This window comes from Molothrus aeneus, chromosome Z (genome assembly GCF_037042795.1).
Source record: "Molothrus aeneus isolate 106 chromosome Z, BPBGC_Maene_1.0, whole genome shotgun sequence".
In the NCBI taxonomy this organism is placed as follows: domain Eukaryota; kingdom Metazoa; phylum Chordata; class Aves; order Passeriformes; family Icteridae; genus Molothrus; species Molothrus aeneus.
The window spans coordinates 41175222-41203202 of record NC_089680.1 but is presented as its reverse complement, the minus strand read 5'-3'; the positions used below and the strand labels follow the sequence as shown (position 1 = coordinate 41203202).

Here is a 27981-nt window from a genome sequence, read left to right as displayed (position 1 = left end):
GCCCCCTGCAGGGCTGGTAGTGGTACGCTCCGCGGCGGGGCGGGGTTTCCCGCCTTGGCGGGCGCGCGCGTTCCCCTCAGGTGCCTGAGGGGCAGCGGCGTAGGTGGGCACCGGGAGAGGACGAGGAGCCCTGATGTGCCTGATACTGAATAATTCCTACATTCAGTTAATATCTGTGCGTCTCTCTCTCTCTCACTCTCTCTCTCTCTCTCTATATAAGTTTCACTGCCATATGCAGCAAAAAAATCGAAAACTTAACTTTCAAAACGGGATCATCAGCTACAATAGTTTCAAAAGTGATACTGGGAAAGCATGGGTGGGAAGGGGTCAAAGAAGCATTAAAGGAAGGTGTCACAGCAGCCAAACCCACGACTTAAATCTTTAATTTTTTCCTCAGTGACATAAATACCGTTCAAAACAGGAGTGGGAGGTTTGACAAAAAATGCCTTTTGAAGACATAATGTGTAATAGTAATATGAACAAAAATAACAGTGATGAGTTTTCCTGCTGGAAAAAAATACAACATTAATAATACAACATCATTTTTAATTTACTGTTCCAGTTCAGCAGGAGTTTTGTACCCAGTGGTACTGTTGCCAAGTACTGAGCACATCCTGTCTTCCGAGAAAACAAGTGATGCCATAGAATAAGGAAATACACAAACAAAACACAGCAGCTCCCTGAATTCTATCCTCTGTCTAAATGTGGAGACTACAACACAGTTTTAAAAGTATAATGAAAAAAATGGTGATTGACAAACATAAGATACTGCCCATGATAAGGATTGGAAAAGTTAGAGGACCGACATTCATAGTGTACATTTAGATTATCAACTAACAGAATATTAGGATGGATAATTGTTTTAAAAATTTGAGTGTTCTGAATACATATTTTAAACCCCAACTTGACAAATCGTTGCATTGTAGTAAGCTGCAAGTCTTTAAGATTACTAATTAATTAAAAAACAAAACCCCCATTAATTTAACTAAGAAGCATTAATTTTTCAAAGTTTCCTATATTCTGTTAATTTGAAACTGTTAATGTAAAAAACTGAGCTTTGGCTTATGAATTAGTTTTAGTCTCACTGAGGAAGGAGTGGGCACAAGGAAAAAATATTAAACACAGAATCAATATCTTACTGCTTTGTTCAAGAAGTTACATACACATAAAAGCCTGTAAATATTGAATGACTAAGAAAATTAGTTATATAATTTTGGTTTCTGCTTAGTGTTGTGCATTTACCTATTTTTGCCTAACTGTACTGCAAGTATTTCTGTCTGGAAACTCATTCAGTTTCTGGGTAGTGAACACATTTTAACTTCTAGTTCATCTCCCTGATTGCAATTTTTTTGTTATGTGTAAAAAGGCTGTTCACACATTTCTGCATAGAAGTGGTGATTTTGTTTGGACCACATGGTTTACTAGTAGTTATTGGAATTTTTGTCTCATGGAGCCTGATGTTGAGAAATAGTTTGAATATTTTTAGAAGCATTCATGTTGTATATTTCCGATCCATCTTGCAAATATATGTTGAAGATTCTGTAAGTAGACTTTACAAAAATAGGGGTTATGTTAAAAATCTGGAACTATATGGGTGCCTTTCAAAATACTGTCTTTTTATTCTGCAGCAAAGTTTATGTGCCTATCACTGATTTAACACTTGTTGTTTATAAGAAAATATGTAAGTACCTTTAAACCCGAGTAGCCAAGTATTAGAGCATCTACACAGATAAAGAATGCTGAATTAATATGTGCCTGGTGCTTTATTCTGTCTACGGAAGTGAATCCAGGTTAACTTTTTTAATTACAGCAAACTTTCCAAATTCAGCCACAATATATCAGCTTGGCAGGTATTGTTTGGGCTTTCTGACATTCATTGTATTTCCCAGAAATACAAGATCTTAAACAGGCTGAAGTTTATCTTCAATGCAAAAATAAAATTTCAATTTAAAAAAGAGTCTTCTTTGTTCTTCTTACATTTTTGCCTTAGATTTTATGTTGAGTGAATGATAAATATATTAATTTATTGATTTTTTTACATATATCTAGTCATCATTTGATTATACAATCCAGAAATAAATGAATCATAGTGATGAAGAAACTATGAAGAAAACCAGTGTAGTGAACCTTGATAAGCTTTTATATGACTTCTCAGAGATAGAAAAGGTAAGTGAAGAAGGTAAAAAATGTTGAGACTGCCATCTATAATTATTATGTGACATTTTCAAAATTTTTCTGAAATGTTAAATTTCAAAAAATTTTCAAAATTTTTTTGAAAATGTTAAGTTGTATCAGCTTACTGTTATGCCTTGTAATACCAACTTCCTTTGGAAAGCTGTTTGTATTGACTGTATCCTGGAGACATAGGAGTGGATTCTGAGTGAAATCTGAGAAGCCTTTGTTTCTGTGCTAGAATTTTAATCATGCAGAGGCCAAATTTGCTTTCTTAGGAAGACTGTGGAAGATGGTGTTGAAGGTTAACTGCATTACTCTGCTTTCATAGAATCACAGAATCATTTGGGCTGGAAGGGACCTTATGCATCATCTAGTTCCAACCCTCCCTTGCTGTAGGAAGAGACACCTCTCACTAGACCAGGTGCTCTAGTGCTGGGGTGTTCTTTCAGAAGTTGTCTTTTCTTGTCCTAGAAAAATGTCATTGCCTTATCAGGAGCACAAATTCCTACATTCCATGTGCATTGAATTTCCTTTATCTTATGTGTGTGTCATTTCTCAAATGATTGACCCTCTGAGGAAAATCAGTACTGCGTTTCTTTTAGACTGATGTTGATCAGCTTTCCGCTGATTCCTGGTCAGCAAATCCATACTAGAGGTAGTATAAAAGGAGCACCTGAAATAAATTTAGCATTTCTCTTGGAAAAAACTTATTATACCAGTTCCTATTCCCACATATTGTTCAAGTTGTTGCTCTGCAAGAGTGTTGACAGCCTCATATGCTAAGCAGTAGAAAGAACCTTGCAGAGGATTGATCCAGACTCTGGGCTACAAGACTGACAGGAAAATAGTTTATAACTCATGATGTAAGTCAGCATTCTTAGTTCTGCAGGAACTTGGAACAGTAAAGGATCTCAAGTCTAGTATCATTTTTCTCTATAAAGGAATATCCTGAATGGGAAATATTACAGTCTTGGACTGCAGTATTGTGGAATTGTTAATTTTTTTATTCACTTAAAACTCAAAACTTAAAACATGGTAATATAATGTTAGTCATTCTCCAATTTTCTAGAAAATATCAGAAATCAATGATGCAAATAACCTACTGATTCATCAGCTGGAAAAATGTAACAGATTGCTAACATTAAGCCAATCAAAGGAGGAATCAGTAAAAGAGGGTAAGTTACTTTATTAGATAGGTATGATTTTTGCATGTATTCAAGAAGTTCTGAGAGATATTTCCATTATTTTCAGCCATAAAAAATAACATGGGTAAAAATGTGGGAAAAGCAGTATTGCCTAACCCTGAATCGTAGTGAAATCCATCTCATAGTAAATAGTAATATTTTTATTAATTTTATGAGGATTTGGACTGTTCAATGGATGCTAATAAAACTCCATTTACCATTTATAAGTGGGAATTATAAGTCTATAATCATAATGAAAAAATTGTGAAACAAAGGAGGAATTACAGGGAAAACTATAAAATTAAGATTTGTTTTATTCTAGAACTGTTTTCAGATGAGTATTTGAAATGAGAAACAATATCTAGTGCTTAGCATGGATTTGTGGTTGCTTATTCTTCTGTAGTTTGTAAAGTAGATGAAAGGTGCATTTTTTGTGGGACTTTCATCTCTAGGAAGTCAGCCTGCTAAAAGTTTGGAAGCAAGGTAGGAATAAACTTAGTTTCACACAGGAGGGATATTGCCAATTGGGTTCTATTTCAATCTTCACTAGGACTTGGATAATTTAGCATAATCAGAAATGGAGCATTGAAACTGAGTTATTGAGTGAGTGAAGTTTGCTTATGATGATAAATCTCTTCAGATACACCAAAAACTCATGGTACAAGATGGTAGGGGAGATGGAGACCAGTAGCAGCACAAATGGGAGGCATTTTGTATAAACAATTGTTGATGTTAGTCGGCTGCTTTTCAGGAAAGAGGTCTTGGTGTCCTCTAAACAGTTCTCATAAAATATTTTTATTCTCTTAAAATATTTGTATTCTCTTAAAATATCAGTAGACGAAGCAAACACAGTGGTAGGCAGGATGATGAAAAAAAAGAGAAATAAGCATTATGACTCTGTAAGGTCTGTGATTTTTATGTCATGTTCTGGTCCACACATCTCAAAATAGACAATAGCAGAACTAGAAAAGTAACAGGGAAGGAGGCAAGGCTTGGTATTGCAAGGAGGGAGCAAGGTACAAGGAATCAGGAACTACTCCTGTAACAAAGACCATGGATGTAGGGGTTTAACCATGCAAGGCTAACTCCCACTGTGCCCATGTAGGGCTGGCCCAGCGAGGACTGCCACGGTCAGCCAAAAGTCTACATTAACAAACAAGTCTGTACTGATGAGAGTGACTCAGGAGGCTGAGTCAGAATGGAGTTCAGAAATGGTAACAAAAAGGCCAGACATGGCCCAAGGATCTCTACTTAGTCCCAAGTGAAGAAGCCGATCTGATGTCAAGCCAGAAAATCACTCCCTAGGTCATGACTAGGGTCTAGTGTGTGGCTGTCACACAACTGCAGCATAGGCCAAGGGCAAAAGCCTCTGTTTACAAGCAGCTCCCATGGGAAGAAGGGATGGCTATTTCTGAATCTGCTCCAGCCTTTTTTTCAATGTCACCATCTATACTCTTTCTAAGATGGCCTTGTGCCCAGCCAAACACCCAGAACGTGCATGGGGGAAAATGCACCTGGAACTTTCACAGGTTTGGTCACAATTTTGGGACATTTGAGGGAAAACTGGTTGGCTGGGAATTTTTCAGCCAGGACAAAGAATAGAGCTGATATGACTCATAGCTGTAAAATTGTGAATGGCACAGAGAAAGTGATTACAGAATAGAAGATTCATTGTCTAATGTAATAAAAAAACTAGATGGAAATAAAACTTGTATATTGATTTAAAGCTAACAAAAGGAGGAACTTTGCCACACATTACAAAATGAAGTTAAGTCAGTTCCACAGAAGCCTGTGCATAACAGAGGTATATATTAATCAAAAAAAATTGGAAAAAAAATGGAAAACAACAAACTTTTAAACACAAAACCAGTATCTCTCATCGTCCCCCTTCATTCTGTGTTTGGGAAGTTGAGAGGATGTACTAATGATCGCATTTATGTAGCTTTTTTTTCATCTTTCCTGAAGTGTCTCATAGTGTGTATTGTGAAGTGGCATAGTGAACTGGATGGACCTTTGGTTTGAGTCAGAAACACATGTTTCTCTATTCAGCACAAAAGTCAGACAGTGCAGGACAGTCACTCAGAAACAGAAGAGGCTTCTTTATTGATGAAACCAGAAAGGAATGGGTTTATATAAAACAATTTGTAAAAAAGGAAAGGAAAAGTTGGACAAAAAGAAGAAATAATTCTTACTATAGAACCTATGATAAGTAGCAGAGAAAATGAAAGAGACAACTCAGGAAACCAGAGCTGCTGGGATGACAAGAGGAATGGACTGAAAACAGATCAAAGTCAGAAGAGAGATTTGAGCTTTGTAAGCAGTATTGCCTCACTTTCATGAGATAAGAGAGAAATTATTTGTTGAGATAGTTACGCTGATATAACTGATCAGAACAGCCTCTGGAGCTTCTTTTGAAACACAGGACAAAAAAAAGAAGCATGGGTGGTAGAAGTCCAAGTAAAAATACCAGAGCAATCAGCCTGAAATATGAACTAATGTTTCAGCAACAGGGATAGTCAGGAAAAAACAAAACTCAACAATATTGAAGTTATAGGGATAGTGCAGATATAGACAGGAGGCAGAATTGCTGTAAGACAAGGATCCTGGTCAATGAGTAAGAGTAATTGCAGAGATATTAGTAACATTGACAAAAACCAGTGAAAAGTGGGAACTTGGAACAATGTGAGACATCCAAGAGGTGATTCTGAAAGCTATTTGATGATAATGAAATAAAATATGAGTAAGACACCAAAGGGATAGAATTTATTTAGAAATAAAGACAATTATCATGGCTGCTTTGTTAGGTTAAGCTCAGAAAGGTGGTGGAGTCTCCCCCACTGGAGCCATTCAAGAGCCATCTGGGTGCAATCCTGTGCTGTGTGCTCTGGGATGGCCCTGCCTGAGCAGAGAAGTTGGGCCAGATAACCCAGTAGGGACCCTTTCTGTGGTTCTGTGATCTGTACTCACCAGTAAGGTAAACTATTAGAATAATGCACTTACCAATAAGGTAAACCCTTCAAATATCAGGGCATAAAATGCTTGTAAGTTTATTGTTCTGAACTGTATTCATTATTGGTTCTCATAAAGCAGAGTTTCAAAAAAACTTCTAGGACAGAAAATTGACATAAACTGTGGCAGAGACTATCACAGGAACCTTCAGGTAAACAGTCAACATGTTTCTGGAGATGAGCAGAGCATGTGAATAGTGGTGGTGACTTTAGGAGTATCTCAAAAGGATGTGAAAGGCTGATGTAGTGATTATAAATTAGTAAGTCTATAACATTTCTAAACAATTTTTATTTTTCTTTTTGCATTTGATAGAAATGGTCTTTGCACCTTTATTAAATTGATCTTCCACACTGACCCTTCAAAAGAGGTAATAGCATGTGTGATATTCAGAATCAGAGTACTAAAACTTTTGCAACTAATAGTTAAATTCTCTATAAAAACCTTTTGAAAGGTCAAAGCACTGTGGTATTAAAAGAGACCCCAAATCCCCATTAATGTTGATGGGGTTATAGAGGGGTCCCCTGCAGCACTGGAGAGGCACAAGGGACCAAATACAGCATTGATACTTCCAATCTTTACTCTGGCAACAATTATCTGAACAGACTGTAATAGTGAGAATAGCTTTTATAGAGTGATATTGCCAGTTGTGGCTTGGAAAAAATATTTCTCCGAGCCTTACATCCCAAGCTGTTTCCCAGAACCCAACTCAGCCACAGCTCCTGAAGTATCTTTTGAAGAGTTGGTCCAAGGCAACAGATATTTCTTACAGCAGAGGAGCAGGAAGAAAGAGGGCTGTGGAAGGATAGGCTGTTGTTCCACCTATCCTGTAGGGTTTGCAGCTACCAGTGGTAGTGGGATGAGGAAGTGGAATTTTATCCTGGCTGAAGAACACTTTGTTTAAAGAAACAAGAACAACAAAATAGTATTTCACACCCCAAGAAATCTTCAAGAAGTGACAACATGGGGAGTCCTTGATATCCTTGTCAAAAGTCTTTCCTAGAACTGTTTAAGGTAAAAGAAGATTGGAAATTCTGAAAAAAAAGGCAAAGGAAAAAAGAAAACACCTAAAAATCAAGGGAGAGGGCAGTGAAACACTTATATCCAGGATAATGTGGAAAAAGAAAGGCAGATTGGCCTGCATATACACTCTCTTGAAAGGTCATAAATTAATCATTTTCTGTTGATACGTTCTTTGCTAAAAAAAGATGAGATTCAAAAAACCAGTTTTTGTTTTGTGTACATAATTGCAGATCCATTTTAGACAGATACAAGTCTGACATCTTTATTTTCTACTCTTAAACCTTTTCTGTGGTGGCTAAATAGACTCTTGTGATGCTACAGTTCTGAATTAAATTCTAATGTCGTTTTCTGGAATAAAGCAATCACATTTTTGTCTGTGAAATACTTAAGGAGGTTCTATTTAGCATCTTAAGGGTTGCGTATTTGTTTATTTGACATTTCTAAGGCATTAAAGAAAAAAGTGGTTGATGTAATTATCCTGTAAAAAAATCAATCATAAATACAGATGAACACTTATGCTGTTCAGTCTTTCTTTATGTAGGCAGTATTCCTTACAGGGAATAAGCTACACAGGATCCATAGCAGAGGCTATGACAGTGATCTGCAAGGCTGCAAACATTAAGAAAAATTCTGCTTCTTTTCCTTAATGTAGGCAAGCAAAACTTGTGGGTTCCCAGGAATTTTTTTCCAGTCACAACTTTAGGTACATATGAAATTTGCAAAGATATATCCTTTAAAGATAAGAAAGATAAGCAGATATTCTTGGGACTGTACAAAAGAGTGGCTTACACTTAAACAGTTGTGATTCTTTTTAAAGACTAGCTGCTGCTCTAGTGTTGACTCAGATGTCTTTCCAAATTGTGTATGAATTACAAGCATCTGAGTTAATTTCCATACATTTTCAAATGGGAGGAAATTTGTAGTACAACTAGTTGGTACAGACGGGCATGCTGATCTCGTCATTCCGACTTTGAATAGGATTTTTCCACAGCTGCTTTTGATCCGGCACAGGCACTGAGGGGCAGGCAATGTTTCTGTGCTGCTCGTGCTCCCTCTACTGGTTTTTTTTTGGAAATACGGAACGGAAAAAGGTATCTGGCTAACCTACTCGGTTGCATGAAAAGACTTGATGGAAGATCAGGCTGACGGTCAAAAAGACTGAGCGGAAAACTGAACCTGTTAGCTGGGATCTTAGTTCATCTTCCTCACTTGTAATGTAGTCTTTAGCGATATGATAGACAGTTTTCAAAAGGGCTTTGGTTTGATAAGATGAATAACTGTTATTTAGCAAACTTTTATGTGTTGTGGAAATGAAAAAACATTTAGGAAACACAGTGGTACTTAGGAAAGAGAAAGAGAAGTTTTAAAAGCAAGCAACCTCAGTTGTAGAGCCTCTGCTGTTGTCAGTCTTTGACAGTTTTGTGACTCTACTGATAAACTTACAATGAACAAAAGGGATAAAAGTCATATTAATGAAAACTAAATCCTGTATTACAGGAAGTACACATGGTGTTTGAATATTAAAAATACAGTTTTAAAAATAAAATTATGAAATACAACTGTGTAAACTGATAAGAGCTTGCATATATAATTCTGTTGTATAAAATGAGATAATAGAACCATAGCACATATTCTGAATCTCTCAAAGCTTATGTTGAGCCATAAGATGAATGTTATATGCATCAAGAAAGGGGTAAAAAAGGGGTGAGAGACTGCAATGAGTGGATTCTCTTGGTATTAAAAAGAAAATTGGCAAAGAAATACCGTCAGGAAAGTAAGTCAGTTTCATTAAATACATCAAATTGCTGGAAGCCTGATATGGAAAACTTCTAGTATTGCCCAGAAAACAAAAAGATACTTGTTTTCTGACTAGAAACAAACATTTAATACTTTTATGAAATTGTTTGTATTGCTTCATAAAATTGATTTTAATCAATCATCAAACTAAAAGCTAAAATTAAGCAGTAACCACGTAATAATAATTATCTCTACAGTCAGTAAAAAGACTTAGAGCAATATTTAACAAAAATTATTATAAAATATTTGATAAAATTTTGTGAGCAAAATGTAAATTTGTGGAGACACTATTCAAAAATACTGGGTCTTAAATTTCTTTCAGAGTGCAGTGCTCTACAGAATGTGATAAAGGGACTAACACAAACCATTGAAAACCAGTGTAATGTGAAAGGTAAAGGCAAAAAATGCTATTTTATATGTATGCTGTACTGTAATTTCAAATGAGCAGGCATTTAATTTTTTCATTTAAGTTTACTGAATTTTTTCAGACACAGAAACTTACTGGTAGGCAAAGAGAAACAAAAAAAATTTTCTTAAATCAATCGTGTGCAGTCATAAATGTCTATTGCCATTATTGCCATAGTTTACTTGGTAACTGCCTCCGGGAGGTTATTTTAATCAATAGTTGGGCTTTAAATTCATTGTAGCATAACACAGGCAATTTTACAAAAGGTGAGAAAGTACCAGTCAGCTGTTGGATTGTAGACTATTCAAGTGTTTATGCACAGTTTTTATCACTGTGTTAAACCTGCGTGTCTTAATCCTTAGTATATAATGTTATTAAATGTTATTGCTGTTATCCACATTGACAACTATTGCTGTTATCCACATTAACAACTATTGCTGTTATTGCTGTTATCCACATTTATTGCTGCTATCCACATTGACAACTACTCATTTTTACTTGAAAAAAAAAAAAAAAAGCATTTGCTATATCTTTATACTACAGCTCAGCAGTACACCATGAAGTTAATTTTATAACCATTATGCATTCAAGGCATATTAACATATATATTAATAAACCTCTACCATTGGAAGTATACGGATGTTTTTAATACTTAAATTGATATTAATAATTTTTTAAAATCTATTTTCTTTAAATTCTGTGTTTGCATAGTTTTCTGATTTTTGGGAAACAGGTACTTAAGAACTTGCATCTTCCCATTTGAAACTGTTGTAGCCATGATAATAGTCTTTTATTTTCTGAGTCAAAGAACTTTGCATCTAAATTTTCTTGAATGCATAATTTTTCAGAGGACTAAAGAAACTTCTAAGTAGTAATACCAAGTAAATATTATTATTAAACTATGATTTTTCTTGTTAAAAAATGGAAACAGAGAGTATGTGGTTCTGTAATGATGACTACAATGTCTATAAAAAAAGTTCCTCAAAGTTCAGCCAAGTCAAAAAATGCAAGTAATTTCCTTATTCCTCTTTCATGCTAAAGAAATTGTCAAAATGTACTTTGTAGTGTACCATATAGTTTTTGTTTATGTAGATGAAAATGATAGACTGAAGGGAACCATTCACATCTTGGAAGATAAATTAAAGACATGTGAAGAGGTATGTCACAAATTATCATTCTTTAGATAAAGGAATAATACTGCATCTCTATTATGCTGTATATCTTTTTGTTTAGTGTTTGCTATTGGTGCTCTTCTGTTAATGTTTTTCATGTGTAAAAAGAGAAGGGTTGTTCTCATGACAGTATCCATGTAGAAGGTGTTAGAAGAACTAAGAGGTCAAAACTCCCTGGTGCTGAGAACTTTGGCTCAATCTAAGATGCACTTGGGGTTTTTTTAGCTGTATTTAGCTTTAAATTCAAATTCAGCTTCATCATTCTAATCCCTTGCACTAAAATAAAATTTCGTGTGGAAATAGGGTTTTCACATTAAAGATGTCTGGTTGTGCTGCCAGAGAATCAGGCGTGGTCTGAATTTTGTCCAGTTTATTGAGGAATAAATACTACAAAGATAGTAGGTCTCTATTTCTTATCTGTACCTCATAATAAATTCCATATATGATCTCTGTACTTTGTATCTATGGCACTCATTTTTGCAAAGGAGGTAAAACCAGCAGCCCTAGTCATAGTTCTCTCTTTTCTCTCTCCATGTGGAGGGTGCAGATCTGATTTCCTTTGCCTGTGTTTGCACTATGAGTTAAACTTAAGTATTAGTAGCAGTAGAGCTATTATCTTGACTGTTCAAGTGAAAAATTAATAATGCCTTCTGAAGGATGTGATAAACTATTATTCCACCCATTAAACACATGTGTGAGCATGGTGTGTCTTCCTGGTGTCATTCTGAAGGCACCTGACCATGTCCCCATATCCTGATCCCCAATCAGTGACTGCCTTGGTGAGTGCCCTCAGGCACTGCTCTGGTGCGTGTCAGAAGGCTGCAACAAGAGCTTTGGAGTCAGCACCTCAACAGTGGCAGCTACAGACAATTCCTTGAAAATTCTGCTGTTCCTACTGGAGTAAATTTATAACTGGCATCTTCAAACTTTGAACGTCAGTGCCAGCAGCATCACTGCTGCTGGTATCACTGATGTGTCTCCTGCTGCCAACATGGAATTGTGGAATTCTTTGTGCAAGCAATACTAACAAAACACACACTCGAATCATGCAATCCTTGAGTCAAAAACCCACAAAGGTGAAACTGTCGTCCCTTAACTAACTGCATCATTGTGTCAGATCCTCTTCTTGGTAAAGGAATATTACCTCTCCATTTGCCTGTTCTCCTAAGAACTACAGTTTCCAATTTTATATTAACAGATAGCTGTAATACAATGAAATCTGTTATGTTTTCAATCTATGGACTTCAGACTGTGTAATTGGGCAATTAAATTTACAAGATTGACGATAAAACAAGTACTGAATTATAGAGTACTGTATATTTTTACATGATGGTTGTGCTTTGCAGAAGGCTAAGAGCACAGAAACTGAAAGATCTTTACAAAACATTTTACCTTCACAGGAGCATAAGGATCAAATTGAGAAACTCATGACAGAAATTAAAAACAAAGAGGAAGACCACAAATTAGAAATAACACAGCTGAATTGCGATACAAGGAAAAAATGTAAGTTCTCTGAAGACTGAATGCTTTAGCAATGGGTAAAACCTCCTGTCACCTGTAGATGCTGTGTTTTGTCTAGAATAAATATGAGTTCCACTTCTTAGTGGAAACATGTGAATGCTAGAAGTGGGCAGTGTTTAATGCAATTTTATCTTTGATGAAGAGAGCAGACAGTGGTAATGAAGCAATAGTACAGCAACATGGGATGAGCAGAAATTCCCAGATGGTTAGAACAAATGCTGGGAATGTCGGCATAAAGATCAGAAGGAATGAAATTTTGAGTTAAGTGTCAACTGGAACTTTGCTTTGAACTATAAGCTAGATTGCTGTTTGAATCTTCTATTTGTGTTCAGGAGAGTAGAACATTATTTTCACAAAAAAATAATACTTCAGTGAGGAAAAACTGATTTCTATGTTCATTGGCTCCATTAGAGATATAACCTTAAAAAGTAGTATTTTTTGGGTCATCCATATACATGAAAACAAGGAAAGTTTTTGTAAATTATATGCCTTTTTTAAAAAGACGCCATCTTACTGGTGTCTTTTTAAAAGGACAGTGTGGTTTTCATATAGTTTAAGTATGGTTTTTGCTTGAATTGTCTTCCAGTGAAATGTTTACCTGATGTTCAGAAAAGTTTTAATATTTGGAAAATGATGTTAATTTTTCATCTATTGTAATAATAATTTTGGTGTTACTGTGTTGCTAGTTGAAGTAAAAGAAATGGAGTATAGAGAAGAGAGAGAGAAAAAAGAACTGGAAATATTAGAGCTAACTAGACAGCTGAAAATCCAAAATGAAGAGAAGCAGAATGAAATAATTAAACTGCAGATAGAGGTATGCATTACAAAGCTGACTTAAAGATGAGCTGGGCATTGGGTAAACTGCAAAGAGACTGTGTAGTGAAAAAATATTAATTAGTACTTAACAAAGTAATATGATGGAATCTAGAAAACTTAATCATTTATTGCCTTTGTGAGAATCAGTGGCAGGTGCTCCCTTCCACAATGGTAACTGACTTCTGCTCAGGACTCAAGTTCCACCTACTGTGTAGGGAGACTGAAGGTTGCTCTCTTCTTGTTCCAAATTAAATTACTTAGAAACAGTTTTAGATTTTGAGCTATTAAAAAATTCAACAATGTTTTCTGCTTAACTTTCTTGGTTGTAATTTCTGAATGGTGAGAATAGATATATTTTAAAATAAAATTCCAATAAAAATTTCTAATCCTGCAGAGATTTAAGAGAGAGCATTCAACCTGTATTTCATTGCTCATGTTTTAAAACAGTCTCATTAAGGAAAGAATTAAGGAAATACATCAAAAAAGAATTAAGATGTGGAAGTGTTCAGGCTGACTAATCCTTGGAACGTAAGAGAAGAATGATGGTTCTGAAGGATATTAGCACCTTCTGTATTTTCTCCTCCTGTAGATATGTGGCTGAGAAGCCTTCAATTTTATTCTTTTTTTCAGAAGCATCTATTTTATCTACATGGTTTTAGTTAATCGTGTTTGTACACTTGTGCAAAACTTTGAGGCTTTTTTTTAAAGAAATACAGCTTGTAACTGCATTCTTTTTAAAATAAACATAAGTAGCCTTGTTTTTCTAGACTTAGTAGAAAGGGTTACTGCTACTACTGTCAGGTAAAAAAATGCAACTAATAAAAAGTGAAAATTATGCTTGACATATTTAATACACCTTCCCCCCCCCCCCCCTTCATTCTCACCATTTTGTCTTTGCCTGATTCTTTCAGTTCAACGCTAAATTGGCAAGAGCTCAGGATAAAACCACCAGGTCCTTTTCAGACGCTTCAGTCTTGCCACAAAGTATCTATCGAAGGGTAGGTGCTCTCATAGTGTGTGGCACACAGATACTGTTCCAGGGTGTTTGAAACAGGAGTTCCCTGGGGTTTCTCCTACAGAATTGTTAACCTGGAAACTTAGATCTGACATCAGTGACACTGATATAATACTCTGCATATGCTCGGGTTTTGGGATTTGGGTTTTTTTTTTTGTAGGCTTAAGACTTTGGGATGACAGAAAAACAGGATTCTGGGGAAATAGTTTTTGTAATTTTGTGATATAAAATACTGAGGAAAATATTCTTATTAGAATATAGTTTACTTGCAGTAGCAAAACAAATTGTTACATAATTTTATGTGATGTTTAAGATTGAAGCCTTTGCCTGTACTTTTACAGAAGCTGCAGCATCTCCAGGAAGAGAAAAACAAGGAAATTGAAATTCTACGAAATACCATAAGAGACTTGGAGCAACGTCTTAATAAAGGCCAAGACCTGCCCTTCAAACGGAGGAGATTCTGACTAAATGACTTGAAGTATTTCAGTGTTTCAAATTCTGCATCTCAAAATAAAAACAAGATATGAAGAAAGTATGTTTTATTGAAAACACTATTGTCAAACATTCCAAAGGCATGCATTCTATATATATTCAAAGCTACTCTCTTGCTAATCAGCATTCACAATAAAAAGGTTCAGGTTTTGTAGGAGTAGTAATTTCCCTATTAAACCGTCATTAATTATGGTGTATGCTTTCATAGCAGTTTTCTTTTCATGAATATTCTCTTCTTCATCCAGGAATCCTTCAAACAACTGGATTTACTTCCATTCAGTTAATCAAACATTAGGAATGCTAGGCTATAGACAGAGAAGTGATACAAGTTTAAGTGGTATATTATGTTAATTGATATGGATTGCTAATTGGTACAGATTTATCAAATTCAGCACTGTTATAAACAAATATCAACATTACACAAAGATTAAACTTGTTTCATCCCACCCTCTTTTTGATTCTGACTCTCAGTTGTTGACGCTACTTCTCACTTCAGGATGATCTAATTGATTTAGTAGGAATTTACATGCTGTAGCAGTATGTATTAATGGACAGTCTTATTGTCCCTAAGAGCCACAAAGCTCTTAGCTTTGTTAAAAAAGCTTTGTCAAAATTAAGTATATCAATCTGTTACTTAAAAATAAAACAGTTACTGTCTATATATTACATTTGTTATGTGGAATTATTCTGTCACATTGCTTAGGAGTAAGTTTTGCTTGTACATGGTTTGTATCCCCAGGTTAGAAAAAAAAAACAAACTTCAAATCTATTGTCTTCCTAATAAAAAATTATTAAAGTATCTATCTTGGTTTTCTTCTGTTCTTGATTGCAAAACATCAGACAGGAGCCCCTAGGTCATAGTTTATGCTCCTGTCCTCACAAATGCAAGCAGAATGTTAGAAGAGAAACAAGAAAACAAATTAATCGAGAATGCAGACACCTTCTCAGTGGAACTGAAAAACAAACTAGGGGTCAACCAAATTCCTTTAAATCATGAAGATTTTCACTGATGGAATTTGACAGATATTCAATCATTCTAAGAGCGCTGCTCTAAAAATACACTTCCTTGCAATTTACCCATACCTGTCAGCACAATTTTGAATTTGGGGCAATAAAAACACTAAATCTGTTCATTTTTCTGCTCTTGCAAGTATATTAACTGAGTTAGTGTGACTCCCTTTTTTCTGGAAGGTGCTTAGTTTGTTTTTCAGGATCAGTTCCTTGCCTTTTCCTGTCACTGTCAGGTGTCACTAGTTTCACTTGCTCCTGCTGGTGATGAATGTCAGGCAGCAGAGAGCAGACGGCACTGTCAAGACTCAGTGACGTCCTCTGCTGCCAGCTGCCCGTGTCACCTGCAAGAATTTGGTAGTGCTCCGCGACACTGTCAGGTGACAGAATTCCCTACTTCTTCAAACAGAAGGTGTCGACAATGACAGGATCAGCTACCAGAGGTAGAGTCTGATCCTGTCTGCCAATTTCAAGTTAACTGGTTTTTGCAGCTGTTTTTCCCTTTCTTTCGTAGCTTTTTATCTTGTGGAATTTCCACAATTTCTCCTGGAGGGGCAGTGTCTACGTGCTCCTGACTACCTGTCTGACCGTGTCTGTGACGGCTGAAAAGCTTGTGGCGCCAGGCGCTGTGAGGATGATGTCTGTCAGTTTCAGCAGCAGCCTGGTGGTTCTCGTGTTTGGGATCACGACTGCCCTGGTGGTGGTGGCGGTGGTGGTGGCGGCGGTGGTGGTGTCCATGTGTGTGCGGGCTGGGGTGGGAATGCTGGTCTGTCGGCTCGGGTTCTATCTCTGACAGCTCTTCAACTGCTTTTTTAGTGATGTTTTCACAGACACCATCAATATCAGGTTCCTGCAAAACAGATGCTTGCATTAAATACAGGGCAGTGTATTCAATTAAACTAGATGTAAAAGATTAACTGACATTTTTACAGAGCATGAAAGGCACTTCTAAGTTATTAGCGCTATTTTGCTGAACATATGAACATATAAGAAATAGCCCTGTGCTGTCACACAACTGTCAACTATACAGGGCTTTTTTAGCAATTCCAGTAACTGCTAATAACAATTATTCTTTTCCTAGATCCTACATCTGTCCTGTCTATAGTCTACATTTAGCCGGAACGCTGCACAATGGGATCAAAAATTATTATTTTCATTGAACTTCCATGAAGTATGTACATTTCTTGATAATCCTAAAAAGTATTTCTGGACTTGAATGATTCACTAAAGAAAGCTACCCTTCTTTTATAGCAGTAACAATAATTTCTCACCTTGTATTATCACTTTTTTAAAATAACTCCTGTAGACTGTGTTTAAATGCAAACTACAATAAATAGTAACACAAACCAGATGGAGTTTGATTTCTGGGTTTTAAAAAAAATACGTACTTACCCATCCCACAGAATTAGAGTAGTTAATTGCTCACTACTTCTATAGCTCTACAAACAGAATTACTCTCCAAGATTGCATTACATTTCTGACAATTACTTGCATTTCTATCAAGGACAGGAATTCAGATAGTCAATCAGTCTATTCAAAAGCAAATATAATTTGCTTAGAAAAATGTTTAAAAACTATCTGTCAGGATGCATGAAATATGTAAATTCAAAATTGTATATTTTTGGATTAATCACAATGAAATATTTTTTTTAATACCAATCAAATCCCCTTTTCTATTATACACAGAATGAGACAAGAAAATACCATGTAAGAGCAGTTTCCACACTTGTTTTCGCAGTATGCAATCTTAATAGATTCTTCCACATACTGAAAATGCAGGAAGGAGTAGGGCATACCCAGATGATACACGAGACGGCCGCATCTAAGGAGAGAAAGAACTCTGTGGTTACAAATACCTACAACTAAATCTCTTTTCTTATGATACATCACTTTACTTGCATCAATCCACCCACACTGTACAGTTCCACAAGGAGTGTTTCTGCTCCAGTTCACAGGCAAATCCAGTATCTTCCTTACAATGCTTGCCTGCTCACCTGCGCTGGCCAGGGTGTGAAGCATCATTTCTGGCTGATGTGGTAGCTCACTGCCAGAAGCCTTGTCCTAGAGTGGAACTAAAGACTGGCAGAGGTGCACTCGTTACAGACCCATTGGGATAATGAGAAGGGTTCTTTGCATAGTGGTTGCTGCATCCTTACCAAGTGTTTTTTTATGCAACCTGACAGGTATTTTGACTGGGATGGACACTGCGGTGCACCTGCATTACTGATTTATTGTGCATGAGGGGATTGTTATGGTGCCTGCTTGCCCCATGTCTGCACTTGAGGGTTCTGATACGATCTTGACTAAACAACTGATCTGCTCAAAGGAGCTGTAGAAAATGCAGAACCTGTACACAAGGGCAGCTTGTTCAGTGCCAACACACAGTCCCCTGGCCTCAGCTCCCCACATGTGGACTGCACATTTAGGACCAGCAGCAGGCAAAGCTTTCGTGGTTAAGGCACAATAAGAACAGAGATTCCTAGACCCATCATGGATCATGGCCAGGCTAGTGCTAAGCCAATTTATAATGTACACATACCCTGTGTGTCAAGAGCACAGAACTAGTCAACCTTTCAAAAGCTCTGGGCAAGGTGTCTGGGCCCCCTCCGAGATGAAATACAGCACTGTTCTCTTTGTCTGTTGTATGACAGCCTTCCTTACTTGGGCATATTTGCTGCTGTAACATTCAAGATCATTCCACTGCCAGCTTCATCCCACAAACCTCATGTAGCTAATTTGTTTAAATTCATCACATTACAGAAAAAGAGTAACTTTCTAACTCAGTATTAAGCTTATTATGGTTTAGTGTGAACTTGGAATGTTCATCACAGTAATATAAAGTAACAAGGATAGACATGTTTCAAGTGTAGGATTTTTCAAGTAACTACCATCACATCAAAATCAAAAAATTGGGATTTCAACTTCACTTCCTACTGGTGCTGCCAAGATATACTTGTGGCAGAATCTTATATCAAAAAGCAATTTTCTTCTGAAGTTTTAAGTTTTAACTAAATTCTAATTTTTCCTTATGGCTACATGGCATTTTCAACAACTCTCATCAAAGAGTTTCCATGAGATAAAAGATTCTATTTTGAATGTAATGAAGTTATCTGAAAATAAACACACTATAAAAAAATGAACGTGTTACCAAATTTTACACTCACTTATGTTCGTCTAAATCCATGGCAATTATAAAGAAAAAAAATAATCATTAAAAAATTACTTATGCAAAAGCAGATTTTGCTTTTGTAACTTTGTTTTTCCAGTAAATACTAGCACTTTACACAGTTCAGCTTAGAAGCTGAGCATGATGTCTTTGTGATTTGCATATCAATGAAATAATAGAGAGATTCGCAAAACACTACTCAAAATACATGCAAATATTTTCCCATGTTTGTCTGCAAGCACACACCTGTCATAGATAAGAAAGTCATCCTTGTTTCCATTTAAAGTAGTCCAGACATCCTCTTGGTGCTCATCTTGCTGGTAGACAGTAATGTAGTCTGAAACACGTTCTTTTAGTAGGTGAAATTCCCTCCGGGATTGAGCTCCCTGATGGTTGACAACCACATACGAGATGTTGACCAATCCTTCATTCTCTAACTTTACTCGCAGGTCCTCCAAACTAGTGGGTATGTAAAGAAGCAAGACCATAAATCATTAGAGAATCATGAGATTTGACACAAAAGTTAATACCCTCCATCTTGCTTTTAATAGACCTGTATGATGTGGAGTTTCTTCCCTTTCAATTGTATTTTTCATATGGAATTGCTCTAGAAGACTTCTATTTTTCAGTTATAAGAAATAGTCTAGAATGTGGAAGATTCTTCAAATTTTTTCTAAAATGTAAGAACCAAACCCAGCTACTTTGAAAGCCAAACACAAAGCCCAGTTTTAACTTTGACAGAGCCACAGATTTACCACTATGTTTTTAAATCAAATTCTTAATAAACTTGCAAAGCCTATTATGATATGTAAGTTGTGCAGCCTAGAGGGGCCAACTAAGGTGTTCTCACCGTGACTAAAATTCAAATCTGAAACGGGCACTATGAATTTTTAAGCCAAAATAATTTCACAATTCCCAAACGAATCAAGATAAAAGCTTTATGCAATTCCTGTTTGGCTCAGCTTGAAATTATTTTATTGCTATTGTTACTGTCATGATAGCTAATTATTTGCAAGGAGTAAGTTCTTGAAAATAGAGCACCAATGTCCCAGGTCTTGGATGAAAACCTAACACTGATGACTTCCTTGAATGCCTCATCAATTTTTTGACAGGACAGTATTTACCTTAACTTTTGGATTTTTAAAATATGTGTAGGATCTCTGAATGCAGGCTGAAAAGCCACATGAAAAGCATATGTTTTGGTTTATTTTTTCCTCTATGGGTCTTACATAAGAAATCAATGATCACAGATCTCTCTATTTCAGGTGATCTAAAAATATTAAAGAATTGTGATATTTCCTGGCTTCACCATTTTTGCTACATTAATGATCTGTTGCTCTTTCTGTTGGGTGTTCCTGTGGTTTGGGTTTCATTAATGTCAAGTTGATCATACTATTTATTATGTTGGAAACCTAATTTGGAGAAGATGATCTGCCAGTCAGGAGTAGGTCAAGAGATAAAGAATCCTGCCCACTGGCACAGAACCCTTCTGCTGATAGTGAGCCAGGTCACTGGGTCACACATGCCAGCGGGGATGATGGCATTTGGGGCAGCTAGAGTCCTTGGAGTGCATCTGTGGCAGGGCACACGTAGCATTCTCAGCTGGGTAACAAAAACCGGGATGAGACCCACGCTTACCTGGAAGCCTGCCGCAGGCACAGTAATCAGCTGGCCTGGAGGAGAGCCACCACTGTCACCGAGCCTCTGGAGTTCCACATCGGGTCCTCCTCCCCAATACGCCATTCTGGGGGCTCCTGGCAGCTCTGGATCTCTGTCCCTCCTCCTGGGAGGAGACAGAGGGCCAGAACTAGCCCCAGACCTGCCCACATGGCTGGGCTTTACCTGACAAGAGACAAAACAAATAAAGTAAGGCCAATGCCTAAACAAAGTTCAGACTCTGAAATTCCCATAAGAAAACAGGGCAGCATATTGGCTCCATTCAGTAAAAAAAAAAAAAGAAAAAAAAAAGGAAAAGAAAAGAAAAGAAAAGAAAAGAAAAGAAAAGAAAAGAAAAGAAAAGAAAAGAAAAGAAAAGAAAAGAAAAGAAAAGAAAAGAAAAGAAAAGAAAAGAAAAGAAAAGAAAAGAAAAGAAAAGAAAAGAAAAGAAACAAAGCCCTCTAAGAATAAATTTGAGCTCTTTGTTTACTGCTCAATTTCTTTGGTTACTGATCAATTTCTTTGGTTTTTCAGTAGAGTTCCTCTATAATAGAGCCAGGTGTTTTTTTCTTTGAGGTGCTTGAAGGTTTTTGTGGGTTTTTTTGTTACTGGGTTTGAACAGCTACAAAGTAAACATTCAAAATAACTGGAATTTTTTTCAGTACTACTAATCTTTCTCTTTGTAATTTCTTTTTGACCATTTTTAACACTTCAGTGATTTTAAAGTGGCCTTGTTTCCTGTTTTTTTAAATAAATTGTGGTAAGCCTGTTTATGTCAAGAAGAATCTAGACCAGTTCACCCCAGTTACAGATAATTCCACTGTCTTAAAAGTACACACATCAACAGCGGATTTCAGTACACAGTAAGTGCTACAGAACATAGCAGAAAACAATAAAAAATACTTCAAAATTTTTACAAGTCAGTCTGGAGTATCTGGATCCCATTGAGAAAAAACTATGAAGAAGTCAGGCACCAGAAACAATTTTGCAAAAACCAGAAATGGAAACTGAATTTCAGGACTCCTCAGATCTTATAAAATCTCATATCCATACTTAGCTCACCTAATGTTTATGAAAATCAAAGCATATAAGAAATGCTATAATTACCTTTTCATTTTATTCCATTAACATCTCAGTTTTGGCTTAAACACATATTATCAAGAAATACTTAAAATTATAAAGCTGCTCACCAACATGTCCTAGGTTGTGGAATTGTACAATTTCACCACTTACATCAAAGTCTGACAGTGACCACAAAACAGTTTGGAAACAATAAATTCTGGTAAATAATACATGTTCCATCCATCTTGTCATAGCCTAAAAGATTAATAATAATCGACATTTTGAAACAAGAGTGATTTGTTGCTGCATTTGTGAAATCCAGCTGTCCCTGACAGTTCTTTCCCGACGTTCTAGGTAAAGTACTTTGAAGACTAAACTGTGGTCCAATATATACCAACACTGCCTTTTTCCATTCTTTCCACACATCAGGAAAGCAGCCTGCCCTTATATCCATTATGAACACATGAGACTCTCATGACATTTTGAAATCCTTCCTTGCCTTCCAGCAGCCTTCTGCAGCACTGGCATGCAGCGCCCAGCAACAGCTGTGTGCCCTGCAAGCTGCAGGGGAGCCATGTCCTACCTTATACTTCTCTTCATATTTCAACTTTCAACTTAGTTTCCAATGGAAATTTCCACAGTCAGCCTTTTCAGCCAAAGAAACAAGCAAACACTCTGCCAAATCTTAAGTCATGAAGCTCTTTCACAGCAAACCCAGCACACTTACCCTTTTCTCCTCCCCCTTCTTGGCAGCTCTGCCTGGCTCCGCTGCAGAAGGAAACAGTGTGGGGAAAAGGGCTGTGGTATTTATATGGCTCTTGTTTATTTCAGTTTGCAGATACAGTTCAAAGTTCAGGGAGTTTTTTCTGAACAACCCTGCAAGCAAAGGAAACCCCTTGAGCAAAAAGTACCCAAAATATTTCTCCATTAACTAATCCCTAGTGGAAACCATTTCTTGTGCATAATAGTGAAGCATTTTTACTATCATGACTTCAAATATTTTGTTATGCAGTTTGTCAGTCACCCCAGTCAGCTGGAGGTAGTGGTACAGTCAGAGGAGGGGGATGGGCCGAGGAGTTATTTTCTGAACACAGTGGTAACCAGAGTGAGGGGGGGAAGGTACTTCTCTATTTACAAAAACGCTGAGCTAGCAGGTTTTTTCTCATGTGCTTTATCTGATATTTGCCTTAGAGAATGTTGTGCTCCATCTGCGGGCATGTGCATACTGAGCTCCTTTGGCCCAGCTGCTCTTGGTTATATCATTCTGCTTTCAAACTTTTCTCTGTAGAACCTCCCAGTTCTTCAGCTTTGTTGAAAGCTAGAGCCCAGAACTTCAGACATTTAAATCAATGCTGCTACATGAAAGCCATGAAGTTCTAGCTACTGGCAGTAGGTACTTGAGCCTCCGTATTTCAATTTTATATTTTCTTAACCCCAGGATCACTAAGGTATCTATGGATGTCCAGGTTAAACTGTTTCCCTACTCTCTTTCCTTGGTGAGAGAATTGTTTATGCATGATATTTTACTTCAACAGCAGTTTGCTTTGCTTTGATTTCCTCCAATGTACATGTTACATGCGTTTATGGGAAAATCAACATTTAAAAAGGTGATGTGCCCTCACAGTTCAAGGTGATGAGATTGACTGCTTAGATCTATGGCTTAAGGCCATCTTCTGCACTGATAAGCATTTTGCTTTAGGCTGGATGTGAGATAGGGAACTGCTGACCTCGGGGGTTTCTGCTGTAGAAGTCCTATGTACTTCTTTTCCACTGGTCAGTGAAAGACTGAGAAATCTCTGAACTTCTGTTCAGTAGTCTTGGAAGACAGAATGCAGAAAACAGAAAGACTTCATACTAGACCTGAAGTCCTTTTAAGAAGTGGAGTGTGCTTGTATTCCTTATATTGTTAGGGAAACACATCTTGTATTCTTTGCTGGGTTGGTAACATAACCCTCATATGTGCAATAGTGCCCTTTACTGTTTCAATTGATAGACAATTTGCTCACCTCCTGCTTCAGGTGTTTGGGTTCAATTCCAGAGCTGATAAAATCCTGTAAAGTTGACTGGAAGTATTTGGTGTGCACCATATCCACCAATTCTTGCATGAGCACAGAGGTAGCCAAAAAATGAAGCAGGTATAGCTCTGTTAACAGGGCTAATAAAAGTGATGCAGCTCACTGGTGACTGAGAGTTCTTCTCTTGCCAATTACAGCAACACAAGTGGAGACATTCTCAAAGGAAGAGCAATACTCCATCTCTATCTCCATTTCCTTTTCTTTGTAGAGAGGATGTGGAGAAGGTTTGATTAACAAGTGCTGAACCTATAACCTATAGGTATTACCACTGAGTGCTGCTGAGACTTGCAACTCAGTACTGAGGAACTCAGAGTTCAGGCAGAGTAAAAAGAGATGAAGCAGCCATCATATAAAACAAGTACATTGCTGTGGAAAGCACACTGAGGAGGGAAATGGACAGTGGTCACTATGGAAAAGTTAGTATTTCCTGCCATACAGTGTACAGAAACACCTGCAGACCCTCAGATGCCTTACCGAGAGATGAGAAGCACTTGTTGCTAGCAATCATCCCCGTGACAATAAATACTATATATAGTATTATTTATTATTATATTTATTACAACCCTTATAATATTAAGATTACTTCAGTTATATTCAAAGTTCCATAAGCATCTTACTTTTTAATGTTCACCCTACCTTAGATCATTGCTCTGCCTCAATACATATTGAAGAAAAAAGTTCCTCTGTCTTAAAGTAAGCGGTAGGAAATATTATAATCTTGGTTGTGGATTAAAATAGATGTAATTAATTTGGTTTAGAAATGTACAAACTAAATATATTTAAACTTCAGTCTGAAGCATTATTGTTTCTGAGTGAAAAAAAATCTGCTTCCACAGGATGTTCTTATGAACATAAGATAAAGCTGTTAATAATTGTCAGATTAACAGTCTAGGAGTCTGATCATTAATTTCTTACATTAATCCCCTTTCTGTTCATAGGCTTCTGTAGCCCTTTGTCTATATTGTAAAGAAACAATAATCTTAAATATTAATTTCTGCTTTCCACTGCAAATATTTTCTTAGTTGTTGAGTCTAGTCCAATATCACGGCAGGAGGCAAGTTATGAACTCTAATTTGGACAAGCCCTCAGTTTGGAAGAATAATTTTTTTAATGATCATCCTGTTTCTATTCACTTTCTTCTTTGGGGGAGGCTAATAGTTCTGGTGGAAATAGCAACGCCCTTCCTTTCTTATTGAACATAAACTTTCCCCTTTTCTGATATGTTCCAAACTTTTCAAAGCATCAGAGCACAGAAATATCATTTGTTGTTTCTGTTATCTAGATTGGTAATGTACATACTTTTTGGGAAGAGAAAAACCAAAAATACATAAAAAAACCCCCAACACAATGCCACAATGCCAAAGGACAAGGAATTGTGGCTGTCAGAAATTACATTCTGGTAACGCCTGCTGAGGAGATTTGTAATGCACAAATAATGCAAGGATGGGGGCAGAACACAGATTCAGCGTGAACCCTATTCTGAGGCCTTAGGTCTTCAGTGCCTGTTTTGCTCTTGTGACTGAAGGATGTCATAAACACAGAATTCAAAGTCCACTTGCAAATCTTAATTGTTTACTGGTTCTTCTCTGTCTTCTCTGACAACTGTGTCAGCTCAGGGTAGTTACTCATACTTTATAGTGGAAAATATGGCAACAGCAGAAGGCTGTTAGAGTTACGTAATGTTCATATATATATATAAAGAAATTTCCATCAGTTTATGAGGAATAAACATGACTAAATGCTGTAAAATAAAGGGTCACTTAAGTGAAGGGCAAAAGATACCCTGAAGTAAAGCAAATCACAACATAAGGTAACTAAATGCACACTTCTCATAATTCAAAGGATGGAACTAAAGCTGACATCCTCTGATGTAGGCCTAAAGATTATTTCAGTGAACATAGGAATAGCTGATACATGCAATTGTCCACTTATAAATAAAATGATACTTAAAGGAGCCCCAATCTAGCAAAATATTTGGGTTTTCTGCTTGGAAATTCCATTACAATAATGAAGTACCTTTCTCTGCTTGAATCTATCTGAAGCACACTGTAAGTAGGAAGGGAAACATTTTATCAGATGTGTCTTCAATCACAATAATTGCACAGAGTACAAAGGCAAACAGACCCTAGTTGCTGAATAGCTACATCTGTTCTGAGCTCCTTATAGGCTCTGCTTACTTTCTGCATTTATCCTGCAATAATTCTATCAGTCCACAAATTCTCTAAGTCACTGCAGTGAGCTTAAACCAGTGGTCCTCTTCTCATTTGAAGGAAGAAAAAATTTGCTGATGATACCCAAGAGGTGGTTTAGAAGATCATAGCTGTAGGAAATCTTCCACATTTTTGTATTTGTACCAGTGTATTTAATACTTGGCAGTCCTGTGATCCATAGAGGAAAATTAAAAATTCTTTCAGTTTGGTGTTACTCTGCTGAGGCTCCTGGTGCTTGGCATAGTAAACCAAGAAGCAAATGTCATCATGCAGTGCCCAAAACAGGGTATCTGTCCAGATCTTATCTCCCACACAATGATCCTCCTTCTATGGGAATGATGCAGTTGCAGCAGGAATTTAGCAGGCAGCTTTAGGCTCTCCAAGACAATTCATTGAGTGAACACATAAAATGGTTAGGGATCTGGACCAATGAACACACAGAAAGTTAAAAAAACCTCTCTGTTATACTGCATTCAGACATTTCTCTTTACATTAACAGCTCAGGCATCCAAGGGAGTGTAACTGTAATAAAAACCTCAGAAGTACCATCAGCAATACATAAAATTCCTTTTAACTCTTTATACACAATAAACCTCCCTAGGAGATGTGGAGGAAAATGATTCATCAGCTAAATTCACAGTGGTTCATTCTAGGTGACTACGTTTAAACGCTTCTCACCAGAAATACCTGTTCAAGCAAGTTGTTGTTAATGATTTACAATAGGTCATGCAGGCACAGTTCACTGCACTGAACCCAAGCTGCAGAATGGAAGTTAAGACAGCCCACTACAGGGGATTCAGTGACCATATACAGTTAGTCTGATGGGAAGATCAAGACTTTTGCTTATCTGTCCTTTGCTTATCTGTTGTGAAATACACTAAAACTGAAGTGAAAACTGGTCCCAGCTAATGAACAAGAGATGTTTGTATATAAAAAAATTCATCTTTCTAGAACTGTTGAACTGTGATTAAAAAATGTATTATGTGGTTTTGGTTAAATTCCTCTTTGTGGCTCTGTGTTGCTCTCTTTTCCTGGTAATACAGAAGTGGTTGTGAACATTATGGTCAGCAAGAGATGTTAGGAGTGTTTTTGGGCAGATTCAGATATCTGAGTGCAAGATGGAGATTGTCATATGTGGAATGAAATCTGACAAACTAAAATACTGATGGCTTCAAATACATGATATTCACAGTTGATTGCTGATGATACTTCTTTTGAAATAGCAGGGTCTGAGGAGGCAACAAAGATGCTGAGAAGGCTGGAGCACCTCAGCAGCAAAGATAGGCTGAAAGAGTTGGAGTGAAAAAGAGAAGGCTTCAGGGACACCTCACTGAGGTCTTTCAGTACCTAAAGGGGGCTGAAAAAAAAGAGAGAGAGGGATTTTTTTTACATGGGCAGGTGGTGACAGGGCAAGGGGCAATGGTTTTAAACTGAAAGAGTTTAAGTTAGATGGTAGCCTGACTTAATGAAAGTGGGCTGACTAGATGATTTTTATGGTCCCCTCCACCACAAAACCTTCTATAATTCTGTGATTCTATTATATACTCTAATATTATTGTAAATAATTTACAACAATTTAGCACTTCCAGAAGGTTTCCAAGCTTTTCCTATCTCATGAAAAGTTCACATTTTTGCTGAAAATTATAATTATTAACTAACATAAAATTACTTTTGTGTATTTTAGCTGAAATATGTGTAACAGAAGCCTGCGATCTTCTGATATTACAGCTCTGTATTTTACTTTCCAGAGATGCAGTTGTTGAAAGTAACAATGAAGGCAAAGTAAAATTTTGAATACAAAATATTACTTTTGTATAACATTAATAATGGGCCAACAAAGATACTATATCTGACAGATATACCTTGACACTGGCAGTCTTCCTGTTCTCCTTACAGTCTTTGGAAAAGGCAAAATTAGAGTAGTAGATCTGCAACTGCATTCCACAAAAAAGGATGCAGAATGCAATGCAGAGGAAATAACTGTTTGAAAGAAAGAGAAGTGAGAGAAGATTTGAGGACATTTTGCCTGAGGACATGTTTGGAAGTCACCTGCACAAGCCATCACACTACTACATATCACTACAAATAGCAAAGATAGGGGAAAATCTGCCCTGCAAAATTCAAGCAGCCACTACTGGTTGTTTTTACAAAAGTACCACGATTTCCTAAGTTCACATGTATTTGGATGGACTTCTTG

At 36.8% G+C, this 27981-nt stretch overlaps 2 protein-coding genes across 3 annotated transcripts; one reads left to right on the top strand and one right to left on the bottom strand.

Moving 5' to 3' along the window:
* The first annotated feature begins 2079 nt into the window (after positions 1–2079).
* On the top strand, positions 2080–14579 carry CCDC152 (coiled-coil domain containing 152). The gene is made up of 8 exons (XM_066569077.1): positions 2080–2166; positions 3245–3350; positions 9508–9576; positions 10684–10748; positions 12164–12266; positions 12971–13098; positions 14012–14098; positions 14457–14579. The coding sequence occupies exons 1-8, from the start codon at positions 2080–2082 to the stop codon at positions 14577–14579; spliced, it is 768 nt and encodes a 255-aa protein (XP_066425174.1).
* Positions 14580–14639: 60 nt separating this feature from the next.
* Positions 14640–22321, bottom strand: SELENOP (selenoprotein P). 2 transcript variants are annotated; one of them, XM_066569075.1, is made up of 5 exons: positions 22227–22321; positions 20420–20623; positions 19028–19240; positions 17320–17437; positions 14640–16465 (listed from the first exon to the last, which is right to left on the bottom strand). In XM_066569075.1, exons 2-5 carry the CDS (start codon positions 20608–20610, stop codon positions 15803–15805), a joined length of 1185 nt encoding a protein of 394 aa, XP_066425172.1. In that variant the 5' UTR covers positions 20611–20623; positions 22227–22321; the 3' UTR covers positions 14640–15802. The 2 variants fall into 2 exon arrangements, with proteins under 2 accessions (XP_066425172.1, XP_066425173.1); XM_066569076.1 differs by lacking the exon at positions 22227–22321 and adding an exon at positions 22083–22198.
* Between the last annotated feature and the right edge of the window lie 5660 nt (positions 22322–27981).